Consider the following 27,819-nt stretch of genomic DNA (forward strand, 5'->3'; position numbering starts at 1 on the left):
AGAATGTTGAAGTTGAAGAATGTCTTGTAGGTCCTACTTTTAGAAGATGAAAATGCAGCATGAAATGCAGATTTGTGCCAGTGAAATTCCTTTTAAACTAGAACAGATTTCCAGAGAGGAAGATAGATGCACAAATGGAAATGAATTTCCTGGTAAGAGCTGTGTGATGTGTCAAAAACCAGTAGGTTTTGAGTGCTGAGCCTGTTCCATGCCTGCCTTCCAAGTGGCCCTGCTAGGGTCGAAGCTACCACAGCCATCCTGCCGCTGCTTCTATAAATGAGAGGGCTCAAGTGCTGACATGAATTTTCCTTTGGTGTCCTCATCACATAAAGGGTACTTTGGCTCACGTAGGTGACACTTTTCCCTTGTCTTTTTAGTCTGGAAAGGCCACACCATGGCCTGGGAGTTTTGGGAAGACCAGAGTTTTCATTATGGTGTGGTGCAGGCCTTGGACAGTGATGGAGTCAGTCAGTACAGGTGCAGTTGTTACTATTTTCCAAATTCTCTTGCATTTTTTAAGAGAAAGATTTGAAACTAAAGCTTGGATCGAGACCTTCCAAACACAACCTAGTCAGTGGATAAACTGTGGAGCTTTCTGGGCCTCTTGAGTAGGGTCCAGACATTTCACGTGTGGAATTTCACTTTTGTATGGAGAGCTGGAGGAGTGGGAAGCAAAGATGAGACACCTGATGAATTATAAATGAGGTCAGTTGATGTTATAGGGCTACAGCCTTACCCTAACCTTATTCCCTGCCCTTATCTGAAGAGTTCTTGAGCCTTTATCTTGGAGCCTGTTCTCAAGGAAGTAAAAGGCTCAGACTCGGAATTTATTGGAAAGCAAGGGTCCTGTTGTAAGCTACCTGCAGGAAGCCTAGCTCCCCATGTTTGTGCACCACACAGAACTGGAATTAAAGAGAAGAAAACAGGAGGGGCAGCAACCGAAGCGCTGCGTGTGGAACAACGCCGGGAATCACGCCGCTAACCCACACGGAGCGCTGGGGGATCCCTCCCCGTGGCTCCTTAACCCCAGTCTCCGGTGTTTGAGGAGTTTAAGTGGAAACTGTGCGTGTTAAACACAACTCCGGCTCCTATAAACCGCACACCCCCCCCCCAACACTCCGCCATGCCCTCCTCCCTGTGGCAGCCGCCCGCCCCACCCGCTGACACGCTCGGGCCCCGCCCCCCGCCGCGCCGCGGCCGCCATTTTGTGCGAGGAGCCGGAGCCGGGGCCGGGGCCGGGCCGGGCCGGGCCGAGCCGTTCTCACCACCATGCCGTCCTCTCCGCTTCGTGTGGCCGTCGTGTGCTCCAGCAACCAGAACCGCAGCATGGAGGCGCACAACATCCTCAGGTAACCGGGGCCAGCCCGCCCGCCTCCCTCCCTGCGGGCCCGAGGCCGTGTGGGGCCCGCACCGGTCGGCGCCACAGCGGAGCTCCGCGTTCCAGCGCTGCGAAACGCGGCCGGCAGCCCCCCGGGGCTCGGCGTTTTAACGCCCGACTGCCTCTTTTTAATGTTGTTTTGTTATTTTTTTTAAATAACGGGCACTGACAGGGAGCGCTTTCCCCTTTGCGGGAGCACCGGGGGAAGTATTGGGTTAAATGGTGTTGGGTTCAGGGCGTGAAGGGGTGCTGAGGCTGTGAGGGAGCCTTTATGCAGCCCTATAAGTGCTTCCAGCTTGGCTGGAGGCTGAGGGAAGACGAGGGAGGGAGGCGGTGACACGGCAGGGACCTGATCTGCCGGGAGCCGTGGGCCTGAAGCCTCCTTGGGCACCGTGCTAAAGTCTTATTTTTCGTTTAAAATCAGGCAAAGTCAGCATCCACGTGAGGTGAGGCACGTCACTAGCACAGCGAGTCAAACAACCAAGTGTAAATCGTGCTTTACGTTTTGATTAAAACAGAGGAAAAGACGTAAAAGGGCTAAATAATAGCAACATCTGGTCTGGCAGCCATCTTACTGGAAGCGTCTGGTGCAGAGAACGCCTCAACTTGGCGTCAGCCCTTACCTGAGGTGTTCCCCCAAACCCCATGGGACCAGGACGTGCTTTCAGCTGGGGTGGGGAAGGGCTGCTGCTTTTCTGCGGGTTTTGTGCTGGTAATAACGCTGGAGCAGAGCGTTAGCCAAAACTGGAGCGCTTGGGGGGTGGGGATTAAATTTACTTCTAATATCCAGCTTTTTTCTTCCTTCCCCTCTGTTTTTGCAGAAGAAATAAATCACTTCCGTTGTGGCTGATGTTCGTTTTGAAAGTCTCTTCTCCCTTACGATTTTATTTAGGAAAAAAAAAAACAGTTATTTTGTAAAGGCTTGTAAGCAGCAGCATCCTGTGTCATTAGGAACAACAACTATAGCATAACTGGCAAAATAGAGCTGATGCTGTTCGAAAGATATAACTAGTCCCTGCAAGGAGAAAGATTGCTTGCCTGTAAACTTCAGAAAACAGTTTGTATTGGATCAAAACTGGTCCATTTTGCCAGGCTGTCCTGCTGTATGTTGCACTGTGCTTTGGAAAAAAACAACACGTGACCAAAAGAGGAAAAACAGTCCGGAAGAAATGTTTAAAGCGTAGAAAGTGACGTATTACAATTTCAAAGTATTTTTTTTAAGGGATTATGAAACTCTAAAGGGCACAAATGCTACGGAACCACAGGTGACTGTTTGAAAACAAAAATCTGGAGTCCAGCCATCGGTGTTGGAACATCTACGTCAGCATCCATAAACAAAGTTTTGCAATGTGTGCCTCAAGATAGTAGGCTTTTTTTCTTGAAAATATTTATGCTAGGAAACGTATCGAAATAAAAATATTTTTGATGTGGTTATCACAGATTTTTTAGTGTTTATAAAGTTGTAGGTCAGGTTTCAGAATTAACTTCTCTAGTCCATTCGCTGTTCTCATGAACTACAGGTTTCATTTAAATCTTTCTTGTGAAGTATCCTCAGTAATTGTGCTTATTTCAGTCTTCAATGTAGAGACAAAAATACCTGTAAGGCAAGCTTATTTCACTTTCCAAATGTAAGGCCTACTGAATGGCTACTAAAACTTGAACTTAAATAATTCTTCTTCCTTCTACAACAAAAAGATTCTTCCAGAAATACCTGAATTTAAACTCCTGATGCATTTGTGTATTTACATATATATTTAGCTGTCTATATAGCACATCTAGATGAAATAATGATTAACATGGTAGGCTCTCGGACACGCTCGCAGTCTATCACTTCTTGTTTTTATGTTCCCTTTCAGTTGTTTATCCTGTCTAATGCAAGAAATTATGAAGTGGTTTAAATAGTCTCATATTTTAATGTACTTTCATTTTACGTTATCCTGCTGTTCTATTCTTGAACGTGAGGAAAAAAATTCAGTACATATTTTGTATACTTCAGCATTCTTTTTGACTTAACCAGATAATAAGAATTACTTTTTTTTTTTTTTTTCCTTTTAAATTGCAGTGGTTCATTCCAAAGGGCTTGCACCACTTTGACTTGGCAAACCTAAATTTCTTACTCATCCTTCCTGTGCCTGGTGTCTCCGTGCTGCCACTTGTGCCTCTGGAAGGCCAATGTTTGATTGTTCACAATACAACAAAGATAAAATGACATCTAACCAGCATTATCTTGCTTCAGCACTAGTTTATTTGCTTTATAGTGTTTTTCTGTTTTTTCTGTTGTTTTTTTTTTTAACAACCAGTTTCTAAATATTTTTGTTACTGTTCTAATCTCTCAACAGAAGTCCTTGAAGCTTGTTGGTAGAATATAGCTACTATCACCAATGAGGCATTAAAGCAAAGGGAAAAGAGGCAAGGCAGAGGACTATGCAGAGATGCAATCCTTCCTTAAAAGCTATCAAACTGGGTTTCTCTAGGTCAGATCTTACCCATCCTACCCTTCTTGCTTTTACAAACAGGACTTGCACTTAGGTCCTTTTTTAGGATACATAGATTTAGGCCCTGTCTCTCCTTGAAACACTGAAGGGGAAGGTGGAAGGGTTACACTTGCTGACAAGCCCTGTTACACAGCCACTTCAACATACCCATTCCTGTAGGGTTATTTGGTTTTTAAGAGGAAATTATCCTTTCAAATTCTTCCAGTGTTGAGCAGGTTCTCTAGCAATTTTGTATTTTCAGGCTTTTATGGTACAGACATCCTATCTCAGCCTCCTCAGTTCCTTCTCTGGTCCTGTTCTGGTAATGCAGACTTGTTGGTATTTGTGTTCCCCTTTGTTTTAGGAAACTGACTGTGCTAAGAACTTGGGGATGTGAACATGAGATATCTTGGTGACAACTGAAGCTTACAAATTGAAATCCCAGTAGCCAAAGCTTGTTTCATGTGAAGGTTATGATTTGTATTTCAACACTGACAAAGTAAAAGAACTTAAGTTACACCCTTGCAGTTTACTTAAGTAGCTGAGTTGTAACTTCTCTGCTGACATCTGTCAGCAGCTAACTGCTGCCAAAGGGGTATTGAAACCTGCACTGCTTAATTTAAGAAATCTGGAATTGTCTTAATAAATCCTTAAGAAAGGAAGAAGTGGTTTTAACATAGCACTTTCATCTGACAGCTTACCACTGATAAGTAAATTACACGTTGCAGTGCAATAAGTTAATATTTTGAAGATTTTTGTAATCAAAATCAGTTAACAATGCTTTCATTCCTGCTGTTTAAGTGTGTGATTTTTTTTTTTAATTGGTAGAATGGCATAAGATATTCTTGAAGTGATGTAGGAGGAGGGTACTGCTAATTATTCTCTTGCTACAAGTTGTGGAAGGTTTGTATTAAAGCTAGTTTGTATTAAAACTAATTTGTCCCCTGAGAAACTTTACTGCTACTGCCTACAGTGGTGCTGCAGTTTTTTGCAATCACTTTCAGTATTTAGTATTCAAGATCACCGAGTTAGTATATTATAATTTTCATAGAATCATAGAATATCCTGAGTTGGAAGGGACCCTTAAGGATCATCAAGTCCAACTCTTGACACCGCACAGGTCTACCCAAAAGTTCAGACCATGTGACTAAGTGCACAGTCCAATCTCTTCTTAAATTCAGACAGGCTCGGTGCAGTGACCACTTCCCTGGGGAGCCTGTTCCAGTGTGCAATCACCCTCTCTGTGAAGAACCCCCTCCTGATGTCAAGCCTAAATTTCCCCTGCCTCAGCTTAACCCCATTCCCACGGATCCTGTTTCTTACCCTTTACTCCTTATGGTAAAGATGAAGTTCATTTTTTCCGTTTTCTGGGTAGTTTTTCTAGGCTAAGGCTCTTAGATATACATTGTCTCATAGAAAATACTCCTTGTTAAGAGGCTGTGCCACAGAAGAGCAGATATTTGGCTCACTAAACTGGATCTGCCCAGCTCCTTAACAAAAGCAGGCTCTGTTGACCAGTCCCGTCCCCCACTGCTGCAAGGAGTCTGGTGAAACATCTTCCAAGTATTTCCTCACAGTACACCTGATGCATAACTCACGTAAAACTCTACCTTGGCAGCTGCTGATGTCAAAGCATGAAATTTCCCCAGGTGAGGCGTGCGTGCCAACTGCTCAAGGAAGTCCTTTTCAGTGGGTCATGGGCGTCAAACCACAAATTTTTGGTGTGTGAAACTGCAGCAAACACTTCTGTGTTGAGCTATGTGAAATTACACAGACCTTGGGGATGTTTCTCGCAGCTGGAGGTGGGCTTTCTAAGGTGTGTGACCTAACCAGACCTATTTCAGAGAATAAAACTAAAGTAAAAAAAAAAAAAAAAATTAGGAGGAAAGCATAGAAGAAAATACTTTTTCCGTTGTAGCATTACTGCTTTGTGGGAGAGGAAGAAAGAAGATGGGAAGTGTGAGGTGCTGAAGTTCGCTATTTTTCATGAGGTGTTCCCAAACTACTTTGCCAAAATAGCTTCAAGTGGTAGACGTTAGGCAGGGAAGAAGGATGAGATATCTGGAAAATGAAACTGAAAAAATGAATAATTTAGGCACTGCAGTTTTGTCCATAAGTGTTAGGACTCCTTGTGCCCAGCAGAGGCAGTAGAGTAAAAACTCAGGGCTGGAAGGATGGCAGGGAAAATAAACACGAGTGCAGTTATGAGTCACTTTTGTGGAAGGAATTGTACTTTAAGACAAACAAGCAATTTGAATGGGTGTCTCCTACTGGATTCTCCTGCTATCTTGTGTGCGAAGACCAAGGAGTTAAGGTGTGAGTTGGCATTTGCTCAAAATGGGTACCTGGGACCCTTGCAGTGGCTCGCAGCCTTCTGGTCGCTCTTCTCCCAGGGCTGCAGATGTCTTGGCTTTCTTTAATTCAGACTCAGATAAATCATTGCAGATGCAGGTGTGGGCACTTTTTTTAAAACAAAACAACAAAAAAACATAATCCACGATCATGACATGTTTCAGAAGCTGTACTATAACTCTCAAGTCAAATATTTCAGCCTTCTGGCTAATAGTGACTGTTTTACCATGTGTAGCTTTGACCATTAGACCACCAGAAATCAATCTACCCTGGGTTAGCTGACAAAATGTATTGCAATCCTTATTAAGGATTTACTGAAATTCAATCCAGTGTATTTAGGTTAACTAGAAAAAAACAAAGGTGTTGCCCCTGAAGACAAACAGGTTTTTGCCTCCTTTTTTAAAATTTTAATAATTAAACAAGTAGTTCTTCCCAAGAATGGGATGAAGCTATTTTGGGCTTACCCAAAAGTTTTAGATGCAAGCTAGCAGAGTGTGTGTTCCGCTTCTGTAAAAGTAATTGCACAGCAAGATTTTTTCAGCCCACTTGAAGGAAATGCCAAGCACCCAAATGCTTGTACTGTGCTAGTTAAAGCACAGCAGAGGTTTGGCAACGTAATGTGGGGAATCAAATAGTTAACCCAGCAACTTGAGCAGAATAAGTGATGACCAGTTGGTATTGTTACTTCCTTATATCAAGACAAAAATGTCTCTGCATGTATTGTATTGCCCAAGAGTGAACACAACACGTTACAGATCCAAAATATCTGAAAGCACAACAGAAACCCAATGTCTGAAGCACTGCATACAATAATTCTAAAAAAAAATTGTATAAAATGTAGGCAGCCTTTCAGAAACTGTTCATGAGTCTTAATTGTAACTGCAAGGAAATGTGTGCTCTGGGTTTCTGCCCCAAGGTTTTCCACTAACAAGTGAGGATTTTCTCAAGCAAGACTTGCCTGGTGAATCTCATGACACAGATAACATTGTTGTCTGCATCACATTTCCTCCAGTAGAAGAAGTAGAAAAACACTTTTGGAAGAAAATTTTCCTTCAGATGAGACAGAACTGAAAATAAGTTGTTCTGGAAATCTAATCTGACTTTTTTTTTTTCTTTCCTTGGTTATTTATTTCTCCTTGCACTTTGCACTGATTCTGTGCTATGCTAGTGGAACGCTCTTAGGTCCCTTTTCTTTCCTGTGCTATGAAACAACTAGCAGGTTATAGAGAAGTTGGCAGTGAGTTGGAGTCTGCTTTGTCATGCACTAAAGCAGTACCCCTCAAGTCCATGCCAGTCGCCTTTCTCCATGTTCAGATGATCAAGTTCTGAAAAAGAACGAAAGGGATGGTTGTCAGTATAGATATGCCTGGGATGTCTTTTCTCTCGGTATTAGGTAAATCGCAGGTCTTTCAAAGCGTGTTCGGTGACCCCCTCAGAGTGAAGTTTTAGCTATATTTGTTTGACTTTGTTAAAAACCTTCAAGATACGTGAGGGCTCTATTCCTTTTGGCTATAATCTCATAGGATTATTTCTTTTTTGTGATGGTCTGAGGCCCAGTGGCTTTGCCTCTCTTTTTTAATATGCATCTTTGGGGAGGAGGAAAGGAGAAAAAGCTTGAAAATCATTGCATCATTCCTGTTAGCTTTTCTGGCAATGCCAGGTACCAGAAAACTCTGTGTGATACTGGTTACCTGGTGTCAGAGGGAGGTGTTTTTTTTTGTGTGTGTGAAAGTTACATGGGTTAAAAGCTGTGTGCTGCTGCTCTACAAATTTCTGTGTGCGACTCTTCTGCACTGTAAATCTAAGAACGTTGTAACCTTAGTTTAACTGTTAATTGAAAGATATATTTGGACTGTTTGGTTGTGATTTGTCTGATTGCATTTCATTGTTTAAAATCCATCCAGTCTAATTGCCTCTTCTCTCCCCTTCCCCACTGTCTTTCAGCAAACGAGGATTCAGTGTCCGATCCTTTGGAACAGGGACTCACGTGAAACTGCCAGGACCAGCACCGGACAAGCCAAATGTTTATGATTTCAAAACAACATATGATCAGATGTACAATGATCTGCTTAGGAAAGACAAAGAACTGTATCCCTGTGGCATGGCCTTTTTAAAAAAATCCAATGTGGTTCTCCTTGAAAGGTGTAATTCATTATTTGGCATTATGCATTAGGAACACATAGTTGCTTGACTGGCAAACTTAAAACGTTTTAAGTTCACAGCAGGTCTTTTATTTACAAAGGGCCTCTAATGCTCCCTTGTAAATTGCTATTGAGTTACAATGCACGCATTCAGAATGCTCCTTTGTAGTCTGTTAACACATTTACCTCTTGATTGAAAGCACATTAATCCTATCACAAATTGTCCGTTAACCTCCACTGCACTGTGGATCCTACTTTCCCAGTGCAAAGACTGTTCCTGATAACGGATATGACAACAGCTGCCACCTCAAGATTAAAATTGTATTTAGCTCAGACAAACTGACAGGTAAGGCTTACAGTATACTTTCTCTGGGAGAGAGGATACCTTTCATTAAAGAACTCACTCTTCTCACTGAGAGCTTCTTGATACCTGATTTGAGCAGTGCACCAAAAAAATGTGCATAGTATATTTTAAAGGAAGGACATAGGAAAGCACAATAACAGAATTAATCCTGGAGAGCAGAGGTGATCACAGTTATGCACACTACTTAGCTCAACATCATTCATGATTCTGCATGATTTTAGAACATCTGTATTTAAGGTTGATTTTTCATTCTTTAAGAAAACCTGCTTTTTTTTTTTTTTTGAAAAATCAGGGAACTCGTTCTAGATACTTCTTTCTCAGGAAGGGATCTGACTTTTTTTTTTTTCCTTTTTAAATGTTAAATGCGAAAGACAGAATTTACCCTAAAAAAGATACTCAGTATATAATTCAGTAAGAATTTCTTCTTAAAAATAGAGAACCCTTTAAAATGAAGTATCCCAGAAATGAGTCATAATTTGTAACAGAGCAGTTTTTGCGCTCTTTAGTGGCAGATTTTTCATAATAGAGGTGATGGGCATGCAAACATCACCTGCTGTAGGGGGTGGGGACCTGCTCTTCCGAAGGGCTTTGGGTGTAATTGGTGGGGGAAACAAGACAATTTGTTGTTCATATGATTTAGCTTGTCCCATTCCCTAGCCGTGCATTCATCAGCTCAGTGGAGATGACTGTCACCTAGAGCTGCTCCACATGTTTGGAAAGTATCTTGGTGAGAACTGTCAGCTTGTTCCCATATTCCAGTGATGGGACACATCCAGTGCAGCCTCAGCTGGAGGGATTTCCTTCCTCCAGTTCTGTAGGCCAGCAGGGATCCAATGCATTTTGGAAACCAGATACTCAGTGAAGTTGTGGCTGCAAGTGACTTGGCACATTTTCTGTTGACCAGCCAAGGAAATGATCTCGTTTCAGAAGGCTTTAGTCTCAACCAGAAACGAGCTTCTGCAGTGATGGACGTCAATGAGAGCGAGGTAAAAAATGAGTTAGAGTGAAAAGTAGTCGCTCGAAAAAAGGAGGGAGAGCAGAACTATCAAAAACACCCTGCAGAACCCAAAAGCACCTGCATTGCTGTTAATTAGAGAAATACAGAGCACAGGCTCACATACCTTGAAGGCGTATGGTGAATTTCCGAAGCACAGGGATAAGGGACTGATGGAGCCAGGAAGACATCCACACTCAGTTGAGTACCCACAGTGGTGGTTACAGTACGTACAAAATGAAAGCAGTCCAGAGCAGTTTAAGTTTAGTAGCTAAAACAAGTATCCCCTTCCACCCTTGCATTTTTAGAACATTGCATTTAAGTTCCCTGAGCCCTAATAGAGGGCTGCAACAAAACTACTTAAAGCTGTTCTGAGTGTAGGTTTTGGGTGCTTCTTAAAAATACTACTGTTCTTCCTGGGAGAACAGTAGAGGGTTCTGCTACTAATGTGAGACAGGGCCAGTGTCTGGGGTAGCTCCATAGGATTATGTGTGGGTAGTATTGTTACAGTACCTTGAATTCACATGTGCAAATGGACATCTCAAAAATAGGCCAGTATAATTACTTGCCACGTACAGCCATGTGAAGGGATTTAAGGACTTGGCTCTAATTATATAATTGTGACTTGAGAGACCAAAAAAAAAAAAAAGGAAAATTGGTGAGTTTGCAATCAAGTGAAATCAGTAAGATGAAATTTTTCAAAAAGCCATATTACAAAAGCAATTGCTGTTGCATGTTTGCCCAGGGATAGGAACTGTTCAAATAGAAACTTGACCAAAATTTGACAGCAGCCGCTCCCAAATTCTTTATCAATATGAACTAACTCCATGATTGACTGTTTCTTTCCTTTTCTCAACACTGACTTATCTGTGACCCTTAGATGGAAGAAACCTAGTTATTTCCAAAGATATATATTTATTTTTAATTAGGATTTCTGGGCAGCATACCTCTGCTTCACAACTGTGGCCTGCTACTCGGTTTCCTACTTTTTTTCTTCTTGTCTTTTAATTTAACCTGCTTGCTAAATATGTAAATAGGATTCCAGTTTTAGCTCCTTAGTTATGTGATATCAAATTAGGAGAAAAAAATAGGATCAAGACAGTACTAAAGGTTTGCTTCAGGCAGAAAAGAAGATGTTTCAGAAATGAACAAAAGCTGGATTGGTGCATCTTAGTTAAAGGTACAAGCATTGTCTTCTGAGAAAAATAATAGTGATATTGTGATTGACTGAGATATAATTATTCTTTTTTAACTCTATAGGCTGGATAGCCATGCTTTTTTGTGTGCTTTGCTGATGTGTTTTCCGTTCCGTTTATAGTACCCATCCCATTCAGAACAAGAGGAAATAATTTGTATTGTCATACAAACCACTTTGTCAGCAAGTATTTATGGCATTGTGGTCTCCCTGTGGCTGACCCTTATCCCTGGTTTATTCCACAGTTCTTCATCTGTCTTGCTCTCTGCTGTCTTAATGGGTAAGATGCATTGTGCTAGAATGTCAGTAGAGGAAAATGTGGAGGCTTTGGAGTAAGCATGGGCAGTCCTGAATGGGGGGGAAAAATCAGAAAAACTCTGAAGCGGATTCTAGCACGGATGAGATCTTCACAGGGTTCAGATGGACAAAGCTGAAATACTGATTTCCTGACAGAAGAGGAGGAAGACCAACAGAAGGGTATTCCTGAACTCAATCGGTGTCTCTGTAGGACTGTACAGGAGCAGGGTTCTGTGCCTTGCCCAAAATGTTTCAGTCCCACTTGAGATGCTATCTCCTGTGCCTTCGAAGAGGAATAAACAAAGAAGGAGGACCGTGACTAGCTGACAAGAGGGGCATCCGGGAGTGGTGAGGATATACTGAGCAATATTTTTTTTCTCTGGGGTGTGGCAATGAAATAAGATCCTGACTAAAGTCTTAGTCAGACGTTACCAGGCTTTTCCTGCAGGAAAAACCGGATCTTCTCTCTTGGAGTGAAATACAGCTTCACAGGACAGTGTTGCAGTACTGAAAGTCATCTTGTCTGGGAGGTTTCTTCTCTCCCTTAATGCCAGTACTGAAAGAAGGGAAGCAGTTCTCTAAGTATACAGCCAGTCCAGGCTGCCTTTTCCCAGTTAGGTGTGGCATATCATGCTCAGGAAGATAAGAGTCCATTCGTTACAGCCTTGGACTTAGCTCTTTAGAATTTCTGTATTTGCCTAGTCAGGTTCTGGAGAATTCTTGTTCTTTAGATTTTATTTTTTTTTTATACTTGGAAAAGTCTTATTTTGTCTGGTAATAGTCTGGTTTTTAGTGATTCAATGGCTGCATGCTGTACGTCCGTTATTATTAGGGTATTCATTTCAGCCTCTCACAAGTGGGAAGTTTGTAGCTTGAAAAATAGCTGGAGGACCTGTGTGTCAGCATTGGTAGGGTTAGCAAGGTCTATGTGGGAAGGTAGAGCTCAGGGAGGGCTTAGTCTGGGATTGGAGTTGGTCTTCAGCTTCCCCCAGTGTACTTGATGAGGGGCTTGTTGGAAACACTGTGGATCCTTCCTGTGAGTTGTAGCAGGAGCTTCAGAGTAAATCATAAAAAGCCCCTTAGGTTTCAGTAGTCTGTAAAGTTTTTTTTAAATGCTCTTTGTGCATTAATTGTACGTTAGTTGGGATGCACAGTTTACACCTTCAGATGTACGTGCCTTAAGGAGAACAGCAGAAATCAGCAAAATGTAGAAGCTGCCTAAAGGAATTACAGGCATCAGCGGTAACTATGCTGCAAGAGAGCCAGTGCAGAGGTTTGGCATTGTAAAGCTTAAACATCTTGGGCACTTGGCTGCATGGAAGCAGCTACTTAAGAAATTCAAAGCAAACTGATTTTTGTACAACAGGAACATATTGCTGAGTTGTAAAGGTGGAATAGCACTAAAACAAACCTGTAGAAGCAAAGGGCAAATTATCATGGATTTAAGGGGTAAGTTTAAGAGTTTGGGTGCTCTTGCAGAACACTAGCTGCATGTTCTTGGACGGTGATGGATGGCTGATGCACTTAAAAGTTGCTGCTCTTCCTTACCTAAGATAGCTTGATTTCCTTCTTGCACCCTGAAAAGCAAAACTAGTTCTTGTTTTTAAACATGTAAATAATCTTGCAATTTAAACGGTACATGGCTATCAAATAGTTGATATCCCATGAAGTTCTGAATTTATTCTTTAATTTGTTTTATTTTTAGAGCTCAAATTAATGTCTGCTTTTTCAGGGAAAAAAGCATAAGCTGGGAATAGATGATTGTAGTGCAGCGGTACCAGGAATAAGATCCTTCTTGTATGAAATGAGGTCATAGCACTTTGCCTGTTGGTTTTCTCATTAACAAAGCAAGTAGAACCAGATTATAGCTGCCATAAGAAATTTGCAATGAAAATGAAAGGTGCAGCACGGAATGGCAAAGGAGGCAGTAATTTTCCTTTTCCAATATGTCATCAAAATCAGTTTCAGGTCTTACTGCTTGGGTTGTCATTTGTGGAAAAGATTTAGGACTTTGTAAATTCTGTTCCTCCTGTTTTCTGGTTTATAGCCAAGCTGTATATTCCAGCGTTGCTGTTAATGCTCTGGTGTTGTGTGGTGAAGAGCCGTGATTCTGATGCCCAGAGCATTCATGGCCTGAAGAAGTGGAGAAAAGTTGCTGGAAGAAAAGCTGCCGGTGACAGGAAGAGCTTGCTCTAAAGCTTGTCCATTCTCTCTTGAATATTGTTTGTTTGTTGCAGAGACTTCTGCCACTTAGAGCAAAGCTCTAGAATCTGTAATAACTGAGCAATAATTCCTGGTATTTCTGGATCAATGAACTGTCCTAATTTATGGAGAATTTATAATGGCACTGCTTTTTGGAGGCTGTACAAAGCAACCTTGAGTTGCTTAACAGGGGAAGTTAACCATGGGCACGCAGGAGGACTCCTGACCTCTGCATCATGCTTGTTGAGGCCACACATAGCTCACCTGTGCCGATTCCTTTTTTCAAGAGTATCTTAATTTCCATTTCAGGTAAGCTCTTCACCCCTGTATTTCTTTTCTGTTTTCATTTGGTTTTCTTCCTGGATTTGGAGCTGATAAACAGCTGTCAGCTGCCGTTCTGAACTGGATTCCTGTGGTCAGTGGGCTAGCTGCTGTATGGCTGAAATCATGGCCTGTTGCATGGCAAGCCTCTCAACAAGCGTAAGTCTCATTTTCTTTCTTAACATCCTTCAAAGTACTTTAAGTACAAAATACTTAGTGAAACGGAAAGGATGAGGATGAAGAGCAGTGCTTAAGCTGGGTTTGAAGAATCTGAGAGGCGTTTCTGCAACTCCGTACCCTTTTGACCGTTAGCTGAGCTCCAGTCCCTTGTTCTCCACAAAGGATCTTAAGACAAAAACACAAAATCACAAACCTTTGAAGGGCAGCAGTTTTCAGTATTGCTTAGTTTGGCTTCTGAAGAAACTGCTGTTAATTTTGGTTTCATCCACATCAAAAAGGAAATATTATTTGAAACTATTATGCATGCAAACAATCAATACTTGTTTAGATATACTTCCCTCTGTATTTGAAGTTCTAGGACATAGGAGAAACGATGGATACCAGTCTAATAGGAAACGTTTCTCAGCACATAAAACTTCCTCTGCCTGTATTCTGGCTAGAATCTTCAGGTTTATTTCCTTATCCAGTGTTAGTTCTGAACAGATCATCCAAAGCATCCTGGCTGAGGCTGACAAGTGTTTTAAAATCCATATAGCATTGGAGTCATTTTCCTTGACAGTTTCAGTCATAATGTATGAGCTCTGCTAATGAATGCAAGCATTTTAAGTCTGTTGAGCGTTCTTGGAAGTAAAGGTGAGATTTGAATCTGAGATACCACGTCTTTGGATGGACGTGAAAACCAGAGCTACTTGAAGGTGTAGGTCCCTACCACCTGCTGGCCTCCTGAGCGCACCGTGCATGACTGGCATCACTTAGATATGATTTGCCCCATAAGCAGATGGAATTTTTCTCCCAGTGTGCTGGCCCTGCTACTTCTGATATCACACAGGAATGCAGCAAGGCATTCATATTGTTTGTTCTTCCAGTGTCTTAGCACAGGCTTTCTTTGTTCTTAACTCCCTACAAAGATGGTAGTCTTATTGTTATTTAAACTTAGCCACGTATAAAAAGTTGCCGCTTCTGCTCTTGGGCACTGGCTTAAATCCCACTCAGTCCTTTTGCTCTGTGTAGTTGATGAACCTTACCAGCTGCCTGCCCAGAAAAACCAGCATAGCTTTGCTTGGTCCTAACTCGGCTGTTTGATCCAGGACAGAAGTGATGGCAGGCTGCTGTTTCCTGACTAGAAGAAGTTATTTCAGATGAACGCAACGCTTACTGTTGATGTAAGGAATGCTTATACAGTCTTTGTTCTTCATACTGCTTCCAGAACAATCTCCATCTTCAGGGGAGTGCCTGTAACTTCTTCAACCAGTGGTAGTAGTTGCAAGACAGTAGAATTCCTGTACCTGACTTGTGGGATGTTCGTGGCATTCGTCTTGGATATGTGGACAGATAGTTAAAATATTCTTCAGAAGAACTGAAGGCATATTTCCATTGCTCTGTCTTCAGTGTAGAACAAAATTTGCAAACAAGTTAATCCCTGTTCTTGCTCTTTACTCTTACCTTGTGTAACTAAAGGTGTGGACGACTTTGCCAGAGCATTTTATCTTGCAGGGTTTTCTGCTTAATCTTAGCGTCTGCCACCTCTTCAGATGGTAGAGCCTCTAAGTGTACCTCACATCTATTTCCATTTAGGCAAAGTTAGCATTCTCTTTCCAGCATGGGTTATTAATCTAGCCCCAAGTTTAGCAGCTCTGTCTGGTTGAATCACAGCTTTTACCTTTGCTGAACCACCGAGAAACTTGGAGCCAACCCAACAGCTGAAGTTACAGAAGAGGGAGGAAGAAAAGCTCAGTCCTAGCATTGTTACTGCCCAGTGACAGAATTGGCAGTGTGAATCCCTTGGGAATCTGGTGTGAGAACAGACTTGAGGACTTACTGCAAGAAGTGTTTCTCCAAGGAACACAAGCTGTGTGTGTGTGAGCTTTGCGAAACCAGTTGTTAATCAGGCTGTTGATCAACCACGTTCCCCTGTACTTCAGTGTCCTCTTGGCAGTGTTGTGCCAGGGAACCCCCACTGTGGATCTCACCCGGCATGTTCCTTGTTCTGCGTGCTGCTGTTTAAAAGTGGCCCTGCTGTCCTTATGAATACATTCTTGGCTTTCCCAAATAAGTGAAGCAAAATAGTTTAATTTACATAAGATTTGCAATATTTGTTTTGCTTTATCTGAGTTCCAACTATAACTCTAGTTGAAAATTAACTTTGAATTCTACAGTACAGAGTAGTATAACAATGGAAACTAATTTGAGAACAGTTGTTGCAGCCCCTCTTTCTCTGAGACATGCACTGGAATAACTGATATTTTTCTCACAAACCTTTTTGCCTGTACAGCTACTTCAGTATACTTCCTGCTTCGCCACGTCTCCTGACGTTCATCTTTTGAAATCTGGCACTTGTTTCTAAGCCTGAGAGGAACATCCAAAGGAACGTGCAATACTTAAGTACCCTCTGGTATTTTTCTTTAGCTTGCCTGCTGGTCCTGCTGTTGGTTTCTGTAATCCTTTGTTACCTGTCCCTGCCACCTGGTGGACCTGCTAGCAGTTTGAGGTATCTTGCTGAGGTGACAGACACTCTTCTAAATTCTTTCAATTGAAATTAACCTCCACGTGGAATACACGTGGAATGCAGTACGTAGCCAAGTGTTCGGCATGGTCAAAAATGCCACATCTTTGAAGTCATCTTGTGTTCTGTCTTTGATATTCTTGTCTTTCTGATAGTCCCCCCAGTATGTCTATCATATCCCTCCTCCAGCTCTTTGGACTTTACCTTTGCTTCCTTCCTTTTCCCGTTCGACAGCTTATTTCTGTCCAGTTTCATCCTCAAATGAAGTTTCAGCTTTTCAGCACTGACAAGTCACTGTCTGGCACTTGAGCTGTAGGCTAAACTAAAGATCTTGGCTTCTCTCAGAGAAGTGTGGGCATGCAGCCCTCAGCTTTGGGGCTCGACCAGACTTAGGGAATGAGCATGCCGAGCCTGTTGGTTACGGACCAACCGCTGTGAGCTTGCTCAGCTGGATTTTATTTGTAGCTTACAGCTTATAAATGCTACGTTGTTGGCTTTAGCAGTAAAAAGCAAGTGACATTTCATATTCGGTCCTTTGCAAGTCATTCACGCAGGCACAAACATTACCAGAAATGTTACTTGACCCAACTTGGTAGTTTTGTGATATTTTAGGATGTCATATTTTCAGTGTTAGGACTGTAAGTTACACAGTACCACAAAGGACTTGTGAACAATCTCCAATTTGTACTAAAAATGCACAGTTTTCATTCCAAATGAAAGGCAAATCATGCTCCAGATACAGAACATAGACGGTTCTTGCAGCGATAACCGCAGCTGCCTGGAAAGCAGAAATCATAGCGCTGGTGCCCTTTTTAGTGTTGTATTCCCTGCAAAAGGAAGCGATACTGCAGGTGGAAGAAGGGTGGGCAGTTGTTCCCCATCAGCATTTCGCCCAGCGGGATGAAGCACAAGGTATGGTCTGTTTACAATCCAGTTACTAGTAATTAAATTAAGATTATATAGAAAAAGAGACTTGCAAATTTCATTTGAGCTAGCATTTGAGACTTACTCGGCTCCACTGCTATTTTTCACAAAGAAGAATTGCAGTGTTTGAGGATGGTGACAGCTGCATGAAAATGAATAATTGGCATGTCAGATTTGTTGAAGATGTAGAAGCTTTGGGCGTCAGCCATTACTTTAAAGATGATTTTTTTCCTGAAGAGCTTGTATGCATTTTAGCAAATTGAATTTACCTAATTATGTTTAATAGATTGGTCTCTGTTTTAGATGACTATCTAATTAATTTATATACTCCAAAGTTTTCAGCTTCATTTTCAGTTTCATGTAGAAGTTACAATGAAACTTCCTGAATACTTCAGTCAATAAGAGATCAGGGTTCTTTTCATCCATACAAGGTTTTAATTTAAGTCAGTGTATTGAGCATCTCATCTCAAATAGTCATCTGCAGACGAGGTGTCTTGATGCGACCTGGTTGGTTGCCCTTATAGGGCAGAAAGGGATATTCCAAAGGATTTATTTTCATGAGGTTGGAAGAATTAAAACAGAACAACCGGGCAGCAGACGCAGTGGATTCCATTTCATTGATTATTAGGGAAGACTTTTTGCCTTGCTGACCTGAGATGTAGATGTTTACTTACAACCTTCTAGACCTGCATGGTTAAATTCATCCAAGCTTCCTCTTATGGTATGAGAAATATTTCTTGAAAGTCAGTTGTCCGCTTGCAGTGATTGCCACCACAAGAACTCAGCCCTATTCAGCAACGGTAAGAAATGAAACGAGCCTTTGTCTTAAAATACCACATAATGTGCTGAAACATCTTAGTGTGAAAACCTAGGCATGACATTTAATTTTGTTGCTCATGCTTCTTAAAAGGTGCTTGGTACCCAGGTGATAATTTACAGTTCTGAAATGCACATTCCTTATAAACATGCAACTTAGGTGGCCTGAGATGATCATTCCTGTCTGTCCTTGTCTGAATATCAAGCTCTGAGGCTGAACTGCTGCTGAAGTTTTCCCACTGAATTAATAGGTCCTTCTGACTCCAGCTGGACACTGAGCTCTGCAAAACAGTTTAATGGAAGACAGAGCTCATCTGGCTGTGTCCGTCTCTGATTCAGCCCGTTCTGTTCTCCTGAATTTCTCATTCAGAATATTGCGGTCTTGTTTTACCTCAAAACGGAGATGTTAAGTGGAGGCCCCATCATCATAGGTACTGGGAGGGGGGGAAGCAAAAAAAACAATTTGCCAATAATTGGATTTATTCCCATTGAAGCTGATAGCTGTTCTTGATTCTTAATGCTCTGAGAAAAGAAGCATCGATCTTGTGCTCTGGCAGACACTGAATTTGTCCACTGTTGTGCAGTGTCCCTTTTTCAACCTTTAACTGTCTGATCTTTAGATTTATCAAAACTTCCTGTTTTTCCTTTGCTAATCTGTTGCTTTTTTTTTTTGTCAGCCTCAAGTGCAGGCTCTCTAAACATAGTCCACAGTAATTTCTGTGCAGTCTAGTTGCTTTCTGTACCCTGTATCTTGCTTTGTGCTCTAACAAGAGTATCTGTTTTCATTTAATGCAAATAAAACTTTTTTACCTTATTTTCTATAAGCTTGTTTGGTGGTTTTAAAAAAGTTGAAGCTGTAGCCAGTACTTTAAAATAACCTTATTTCTGAGGTTTCTTTCCTCTTGCTGTCCTCTTGTGGTTCTACCTGGGAAGTGTATTTAGTCACCATAAAAAATTGCTGTCTGGAAGCGATAGCAGGTCCAAGCTGGGTTAGGTGTGATGTGTGGATGGCTCTTCATATTTAATGGGGGGAGAAAATTATTGTTAAGGAAAAGTCAAATCTGATGCATTAAGTTATTTTAATGCAGATGATTCATTACTCTTTCAGGTGCTGGCAGTCCATTTAAACATTGACGTATCAGGGGAATTAATCCCAATATCTAGTTCTTCAGGGAATATGCCATATTTTATTCAGGAACTAATTTAAAGAAAATACTGTCCTGTCTACCCTGCAGAGAAGGTCCATGATGTTTCATTGTAAAGAAGAGAGTGCCTAGACTCCCTTTAATTCTTCACGGACAGACATACAAGATTTTCTAAAGACCATCTTTAGTTTCCTATCAAGTTAGCTTCCTAAATAGATCTTGGAATAACTGCATTTCTCAAAGATGCCTGTGCAGAGGAATAACTACATTATTCACACGCATAGATCTGGTCAGATAGCACTAACATCTGAATCACTTAACTACACCCCAAGTGATACTTCTGGGACTTCGTGAGCATATTCAGTGCAGCTTTAACACTTAACAAACACACAGACCAACCCTGGGAAGCCTAGTTAGGGCAGAGTGCAGTTATGCAAGAGCCTAAACCTTTCTTTCCCCCTCACTTTCCTCTTAAGCTTCATTTTACCTGAATGCAGTAACATCTAGCATCCATGGGAGAATTTTTTGCCACTGTTGTTCAACTTTAAGATGTTTTGCCCTGCTGACCTCCAGCATAGGCAGTCATCATACAGTCTTAAGGAGAAGATCTTGAAGCTACATGTGTGTATTTTTCCCCTATTTTTTAAAATGGATTTCTAACAATAGTACTTCTGAAATTACAGAGAAAAATACCTTTCAGGCTTGTAAAGATCCAATTTCCTGAATCTTGCAGTCAGGTAACCATCAAAAACATTGCCAAACTATTCAATTCCACAAGAAACACCATCAGTAAAACTGGAAGCTGGGCATGTGTGAAGGCAGTGGGTATCTTGCAGTGTGGGAGTGGTGTATGTAACAGTGTAAAATAGTATTGTCACAGGGAAATCTCTTAATTTTAACCTCAGTATAGGTTTTATCAAATAGTGGAAAAATTGTAGTTTGGGAGGGTGAGAACTAGGAACTGAACTAATCATAACCAAAGTGTGAAGATAACTGTGAGACTATTAAACAAGAAAACGCTTCTGCTCTCCAGGATTATCTGCTTTATTCTGTGGATGTTCTTCCGTACCCCACTTTCACTTAACAAAAGCTCCTATTCACAGCTTTTAGCAAGACTTATTCAGACTTGCCAAGTGGACCTATCGAGGAATTACTTGGGAAGGACAGTGCGACAGTGGAAGGTGGGAAAATAGAATCACATAGGATGGCCTGGGTTGGAAGGGACCTCACAGATCATCTAGTTTCAACCCCCCCCCCCCCCCCCCCCACAAATACAGAACTAAAAGTCTACTTGCTGGAAATGTTCTTTGAATATTACTAGTAATTAAGGAAAATACCTAGTTTCTTTTCTATATTAATATATATGGTGGTGTTCCACAGCTAAAAGTACAGTTTGGGTCCTGAGTGAGCAGCTGACTGATGAACTGGGTGGGAAAGGATGGGCAGAGACCTACCCAGGGGGGTGGGAGGAGGCACTTCTGCTGTCTGTGACAGGGGGATTTTAATTTTGGGTGGCAGGAACTGTGAAAGATTTAGGGAATTGTTCTAAACACGTTTTTATGTTTTGTATATATACTCATCAATACATTATTATGGGATATCCTAAAGGAAATGGAGGGAACACCATAGAGGTAGTGGGGTCTAGCCATCTGCAAGAGTGAGCAGCAATGCTCCGCATGGCAAAATGCAACCTGCGTTGCAACATCTTTATATCAAATTTTTCTAGTTTTCTACGAGTGATTTGTTACATACAAATTTATAAATTTAATTTGTGGATCCATTAGCATAGTTATTCCAATAAAGTTAGTGTCTCAATTAGACTCATTGCAAAAATGTTGTGTTTGCAGTAGGTGATGACCCCTTAGTTACCTAAATGTCTTTATATATATATATATATATAAATATATATATGTATATAAATATATATATATGTATATAAATATATATACAATGTCTTAACTTTCTGAGCACGGTAGGGGTAAGGTTGCTGTGGCCAGACAACAGCACTGAAAGCCAGGAGAGTTTTGTGAGTACCTTCTGAATTAGGGACTGCTGAGAAGGGACAGCAGAAGTGCAGAGAATAGGAAGCACGGGATTGAAATCTGCTGGAATGAGATCGAAATCTGACTTGAGCGGTTGAACATCTGGCAGTAGAGACCTTTAATAAGCTGTAATATCTCTTGTGTTCACCTGAGCTCATGATGAGAACAAATCTGGGCTAAGATTCTGCATTGAAAACAGTCCTGCAGCTCGGGGCAGCTTGCTGACGGGATGGCATGCTGGCTTTATCCAGGTGAAAAAGAGATTTTATACAACCAAGTATGAAAGCAGCCTGAATCTTAACGGTTGATTTCAATCTCCTTTTATAGGCACATAGACCCTCGAAAAGATGTAGCTGTAAGTTGGCAGCGGAAAGCTTGTGTGAAGCAGAAAGCTCGACTGTGTGGGTTTTTGGAATATGCGCAATTCTGTCTCCATGCTCAGGAAGGCTAGGGGACAGATGCCAGCAACGTTCCTCCTAGAAATGGAGGGAAAAAAAAGAACCAGGAGAAGTGTGTAGGGTGTTGTGAATTTTTCCTCCAACCGCATGATGTAGAAATGGAGATGAGAGAGCCCAGAAGGGGCTCGCTGTCAAACTCCAAACCGAGCAGTGCAGCGAGATGTTTACAAGGGTTCTGAAAATGGCTGTTACACTCGTTTTCATGCTTTGCACATCACCGGAGGTCTGGCATAGCGGATTTTCTCCAAGCATGACAGACCCAAGGAGATTTTACAGGGATGCTCTGAAGATGTGGGCTCTGGTGTACACGAGCTGCTTCAGATAGCTTTGGGCTATAAAGCTCAGTTCTTTAGTTACACGGGGAGAAGTCTTTTGGGAAGGAAGGATGGTAAAAGGTTTGGGAGAGCCCTGAAAAAAAGACACAGTACAAGTCAGTTGACTGACTGATAGTGTTGCTTATATATATATTTGTGATGAAGTATCATTCAATTTGTAATTCAAAATGGAAATTTTCTGCAGTCGAGCAGCTAGTGGGATGCTGCAGCTACATGAGAACTGAATATTTTTCCCATATAAGGTCTCTTACTTGGGTAGAAAGAGTTTAGATTTTAATATAGCTTAAAAACTTAGAGTTAAAAGTTCTGGAGGCTGTTGGCTTGAACGCTCTTCAAGAACACCTTGGAGCACACAGATGAGCGGGCATAGACCTGAGCAAGAGAACTGGGGATACTGGGGGCAACTGGGATACTGGGGGCAACTGGAAAAAGGTAGACAGAACATTGTCAGCCTCTTGTTACAAGATCAGGACTGTACTGTGAAAAGAATGAAGACAACCTGCCAAGTGTGTGACCTTTTCAAAATGGAATTAAGCCAAGATGGTACCTTACATACTATTAATGATGGATTTTTTTTTTTCTGCTCAGAATCCTTCTGTTATCTCAAGAAATTATAGACTGTTACCCTTACTGCTATTTTAATTTAAAAACATGTACTCAGATGGCTAAAAATAGCCGGTGCTTCAAAGCGAGGAAGAGATGCATCAATTTCCATGCTCTTTTAATTCAAACCTTCCCCGGTATTCCTAATCTGCCCATAAAACTGTCTTCAGGAGGAGTTTGCTATTAATGAACCGAGCAGATGTATGCGAGCGTGCTCCTGATGAAACCGTGGATCCCAGACAGCTGAGAGGACAGGGTTAGTGTGGGCAGGGGATTAGTGAATCCTGTCTGAAAGGGGGATGTGGGCTGTAAATTTGGGTCTCAAAGCTACTGTACCGGCGTAAATTGAGCTACCAAGCAGCGTAACGGATCTGTTTCACCCGGTGACTGAAGTGCTGGCAGCAGTAATGTCAGTGGTTTTCTTCACTCCTGTTTCTGTCTGGGGATATTCTGAAGGGATGGTACCCCACTGCTTTATTTAATTTCCTTTGGAGGCTCAGTTGTATAAACCTGAGGTCAGGTTGCAGCTTCATGCAGGCACCAGGAGCCCTGTCTAACTTCCAGGACAGAGGGTAGGGACTCAGGTGGATGCAGGACACTTAGCAAACAGGACGTCTGTGTGCTCTAAGCGTTATGGATAGAAAAGCAGTTACCCAAGGGAAGTTGTCCTTGACCTAATGAGGGCCTTTTAAGGCTTTCTCTGCCATTGTACTAATGACAGTGAGATGTTTGAAAGTCAGTAGTTGCCTGAATTGTCCTTCGTGGGGTCAAACAGGAATCTGTTCAGTGGTCATTGATCTTTGTATTTGCAAACAGCTTTTAAAGATACGGTAATAGTTTAACTTGTGTTGGTGATTTGCTCGGAAACGTGACTTTTCTTAAAGATACTTAACTCAAGCAACTTCAGATACACACAGAATGGGATTTTACATATGTTGGACAGAAATAAGAGAATCAAGCCACGACCAGAGAGATTCCAGAACTGCAAAGACGTTTTTGATTTGATTCTAACGTGTGAAGAAAGAGTCTATGATCAAGTAGTAGAAGGTAAGGATCTCAAGCTGATAAACTTGAGTTCTTCTCTACCCCACACACCCATATCCCCAAAGACCTTCACAGCTCTGGCAACAGCTCTGGCTGCTCTGGCTGGTGTTGCTGGAGCACCAGCAGGGAGAGGAGCTCCCAGTGCATTGACATGGGCTGTACGTAGCAGAGGAGTGCCAGCTGAGTACATATTTCTCAAAGATGCTGGCTCTGGCAGCTACGCAGGATGTGTAGGTATAGCAATTTGAAATTGCTATAACAAGCATTTGGAGAAACTCAAGTACACGTTTGCTTTTTTTTATTATTATTTTTTTTTACCGCTATGGGTTGATGGAGAACCAGCCTAAGCTGTCTTCTCTATGCAGCTTCCCTTCCCTTAGGAATACTTCCTGTGCCCTACCAAGCAGTTTGCCCATAATAAATACTTCCTATGAAGCTGGAGAAGCTATTCTTGAACATGATTAGCTCTCTGCTAACGTGCTACAGCTTGGCCCTTAAATGAGTCAGTGAGATACGCCAGAATCTCCTGTTGTGCATTGGCTGTTCTGCATGGTCACAAATAACGCCTGGCAAGCTGATGGGAGCTCACAGAGTCATGGGGTTTCAGTTCCTGGGCTGGCACCCTGCTGCTGGAAATGCTGGATGCAGGCTTATGAGAGATTTGGGGTGTTTCCTTTACATTCGGAGACCACCAAACAGCATTATATACATAATGTAAAAGGCCACTGCTTACCTTTTCAGTTCTCAGTGGTCGCGTCAAACGCACAAACGTTTGAGCTTCTGCAAGCTGAGCAATTAATGGCTCTGAATGTCTAACCAAAGTGTTTGAAACGTATCAGTAAGTTTTGAGAGCGGCTGCCCTGCAAGTTGAATGGATGGTTCCTCAGTTCAGCATGTCTCCTGTGCAAAACAACCTTCACCCTGTTTTATGAGAGTATTCTGAGTTAGAAGGATATGAGGCGAAGGGCAGCCACTTGCTAGCTTTCTGCTTGTGCCTCCCTCACGTTATGATAATTGGGCAATTACAAGAAGCGTTAAAGGAAGAAAGCTCGAGTGCTACCAAATGGCACTTGGTTAGAAAGGTGAAACTTTAAAGTGGAGTCCTCAGCAGGCTTTGCCAAGCTAAACTTGCAGAGCAGAATTAATAAAGAGCAACTCGTACCTTAAAAAAGTGAGTGTAGTAGGAAGGTTTTGTTAGAGAGGCATAACAATAATACATGGGTGTATTAATAGGAAAAGGATGCTTTATTTTTTCCTTTTCCACCCATAAATGGAGCAAGTTAAAGCTAGAATTTTCTAAAATAACTGGCAGTGCTTAACTTCGAGGAGTTCACCTTGCAGTGTAATTTTCAATGTTTTGATGCACAATGCTTTCTAAAAAACAGGCAATTAAAACCCTCCAGGTGAGGAAGCCTAAAATCATTCTCGACTTTTGAAAATCTTAGGTTTTAAAGACTGCCAGCTGAAGGTGAGCAGTAACTGTTCTTGACCAAGGCTAATAAACCATCACAGCCCTTCCACAAAATTGAATTCTTTTGTTTCCCAAATCCACCTTCCCCTTCTGAAAAGAGGGACTATACTATTCAGTGGTTCTGTGAATACAAAATAATAAACAGTTTTCTGAGGAATACTGTGTAAAACCTGATATCATTCCACCCAAAATTTCTCTGTTGTGTGTTTTGTTTCCAACTAGATTTAAATTCCAGAGAGCAGGAGACGTGTCAGCCAGTACACGTGATCAATGTGGACATTCAGGATAACCACGAGGAGGCAACCCTGGGTGCTTTCCTTATCTGTGAGCTCTGCCAGTGTGTAAGTAGAGTGGGCTCATGTGGGACTCAGCTGACTGCAGGGGGCTTGGGGGTTGTTTAGCTCTCCTTAAAGGTGCTGCATATTGCAGAAAATGTTTCAGGTAAAACCCATCTCAACAGAATTGTTTCCAAATTCTCGTGGTTTCTGGAGCTGTTGTGAAACTGGAATGGAGTTCATGATTTCCAAAGTAGACTGTGTGTGTCCAAAACTAATGAATTGTTAGCTGCCATGAAAAGCAGCATCACAAAGCACTTCACGTAAGCATTACACTTGTTGAGCCCATCCTCAAAACATTTGTTTATAGCACAAACGTCTCTTTCAAAGGCAGTTGTAATATGTGGGATTTCAACATCAGAGTTGCATTCTGAATCACGGTATACTTGAGAAGCATCCTGTGTAGGTGTATTTCATAGTACCACCCTGTTGTGTGTATGATGTGGAAAAAATCTGGTGCCTTCTGTCTTCCACCTTCAATGTTCTTGGCCCTAACCCTTGAAATAATGCTGAAATAAGCTGAGCTTAAAACAGTTGACGTAACCGTCAAGAGAACAGAAAGGCTCTGTGTCCTTTCCCAACGTGCAAGCTGATTAGCTCACCTATTCCAGTGTGGCAACAGACTTTTATGTTACTCCAGACTGTGCGATCTATTCTGGTCCCGAATACTTGCATCCTTTCCAGATCCAAAAATCCTAAGAGGGTTCAAGGGACTTGAATTATAGCCATCTGTTCAGTGTGCTTGCAGCTATTCTAAAGCTTCCATTTGTTATCTAGTGAGGATGGATGTTGCCTACTCAACAAAGTACTAGTTCAGTGCCAGTTCAGTGGGTTGGAGAAGGAAGGATGTGCAGATGAACACGATGCAGAATATATGTACGTTTGGGAATGCTGGGAATCTCAATAAAACACCCAGTGCTGCACGGCTTGGTACAGCCTGCTGATTTAGGCTTCACAGTAAGCCAAAAACACTGAATCGTTACTGTTCTCTAAACTGCATCGTATCCTTGGAGTCCAGTTACTTAGTGTTTTTTTCTCTTTTAGATACAGCACACAGAAGACATGGAAAATGAAATAGATGAGCTGTTACAGGAATTCGAAGAGAAAAGTGGAAGGACTTTTCTTCATACTGTCTGCTTTTATTAAAGCACATCTGTCTCTTAGGCCTTAATACAAATGAGAGAAGCATGTGTTTAAAGTTCTGATTATACTGTATTTTCCTGGAAAAAGAATATTGATTTTTTTTTGTTGTTGTTAAAGACTCCTTTTCAATTTTTTTCTTTTTGTTTTGTTTGTTTCATTTCAGGTATTCTGTCACAGGTAGGCAGAGATACTGGCTGAATTGTACATATGAAATGATTAAAAGTATACACAAAGGCCACCTATTTAAAAATGCAAATCAAGATTTTCTTTAAATCCTACTTAAATTGTTAGAAGTGGGTTTTTAATTATAAAGAGAATGTTTCTTGAATATAAGTTTATAATGTATTTTTCCAGCTTACAAATTTATTTTATTTCAGTTGTGCTTTTTTTTTTTATTTTAATGTGACAGAATGGCTGAACTATGTGAAGATATGAATGGAACAATGAAAAATGAGTATCTGTATATTATTAGATATAAAATTGGAAGCATCCAATAAAAATAAAACCCTGCAAGTTTGTCTGTTTTCAAAATAGAAGCTAATTGTGACTGCTCTGGTGAGGTAAGACGCAAAGTATCTGAAGTAGCACAGGAATGCTCATTCATCCAACATGTCTTGGAGAGGGTGTTGACAGCAGGAAGATGCCGGTGGGAATCGAAGACTTGGACTCTGTCCCTTGTTCAGAGAGGCTGCGTATGTGGGCAACTCATAGTGATTTTTGAGCCTGTGTTGAACCAAAGTGAACTGCTTTCTCTACATGAATTAGGGCAATGCCAGTAAATCTTCTCGCATCTCAATTGCTTTGGAATTATCATACGTGAGATTGAAATAAGACTGTGAGGCTGTAACTACAGCAGTCGGGGCCCAATTGTGTGTATGTCTTCTCTAAGGAAGAGGGGGAGAAATGGCAAAGTTAATAGAAATGGTTGCAAGCTTTCTGTTAACTGAAATATCTTTTGAATGGAAATATTCTCTGCACATACAGCAATAATAAACGTGTTTGTCACAGCTCACAATCCAGAAAATGAGTATGTATATACAAACAGAGCGCAAGCTCAGCCTTCTTTGTTCAGAGTGATCGAAATTAAGAGCATCAAGTTAAA

The 27,819-nt window shown here is 41.5% G+C and overlaps 1 protein-coding gene across 1 annotated transcript; it reads left to right on the forward strand.

The window, feature by feature from the left end:
• The first annotated feature begins 1,166 nt into the window (after positions 1-1,166).
• Positions 1,167-27,732, forward strand: SSU72 (SSU72 homolog, RNA polymerase II CTD phosphatase). The gene is made up of 5 exons (XM_068658298.1): positions 1,167-1,349; positions 8,149-8,292; positions 23,632-23,771; positions 25,462-25,580; positions 26,619-27,732. Exons 1-5 carry the CDS (start codon positions 1,270-1,272, stop codon positions 26,718-26,720), a joined length of 585 nt encoding a protein of 194 aa, XP_068514399.1. The 5' UTR covers positions 1,167-1,269; the 3' UTR covers positions 26,721-27,732.
• The last annotated feature ends 87 nt before the right edge of the window (positions 27,733-27,819 follow it).

Source organism: Anas acuta, chromosome 22, assembly GCF_963932015.1.
Source record: "Anas acuta chromosome 22, bAnaAcu1.1, whole genome shotgun sequence".
Lineage (NCBI taxonomy): Eukaryota > Metazoa > Chordata > Aves > Anseriformes > Anatidae > Anas > Anas acuta.

Excerpts from the sequence above, each read along its gene's own strand:
- SSU72 (XM_068658298.1), top strand. The coding sequence starts at position 1,270 with ATGCCGTCCTCTCCGCTTCGTGTGGCCGTCGTGTGCTCCAGCAACCAG. Across the intron at positions 1,350-8,148 it reads GAGGCGCACAACATCCTCAG|CAAACGAGGATTCAGTGTCC; the intron begins GTAACCGGGGCC and ends ACTGTCTTTCAG. Across the intron at positions 23,772-25,461 it reads CTATGATCAAGTAGTAGAAG|ATTTAAATTCCAGAGAGCAG; the intron begins GTAAGGATCTCA and ends GTTTCCAACTAG.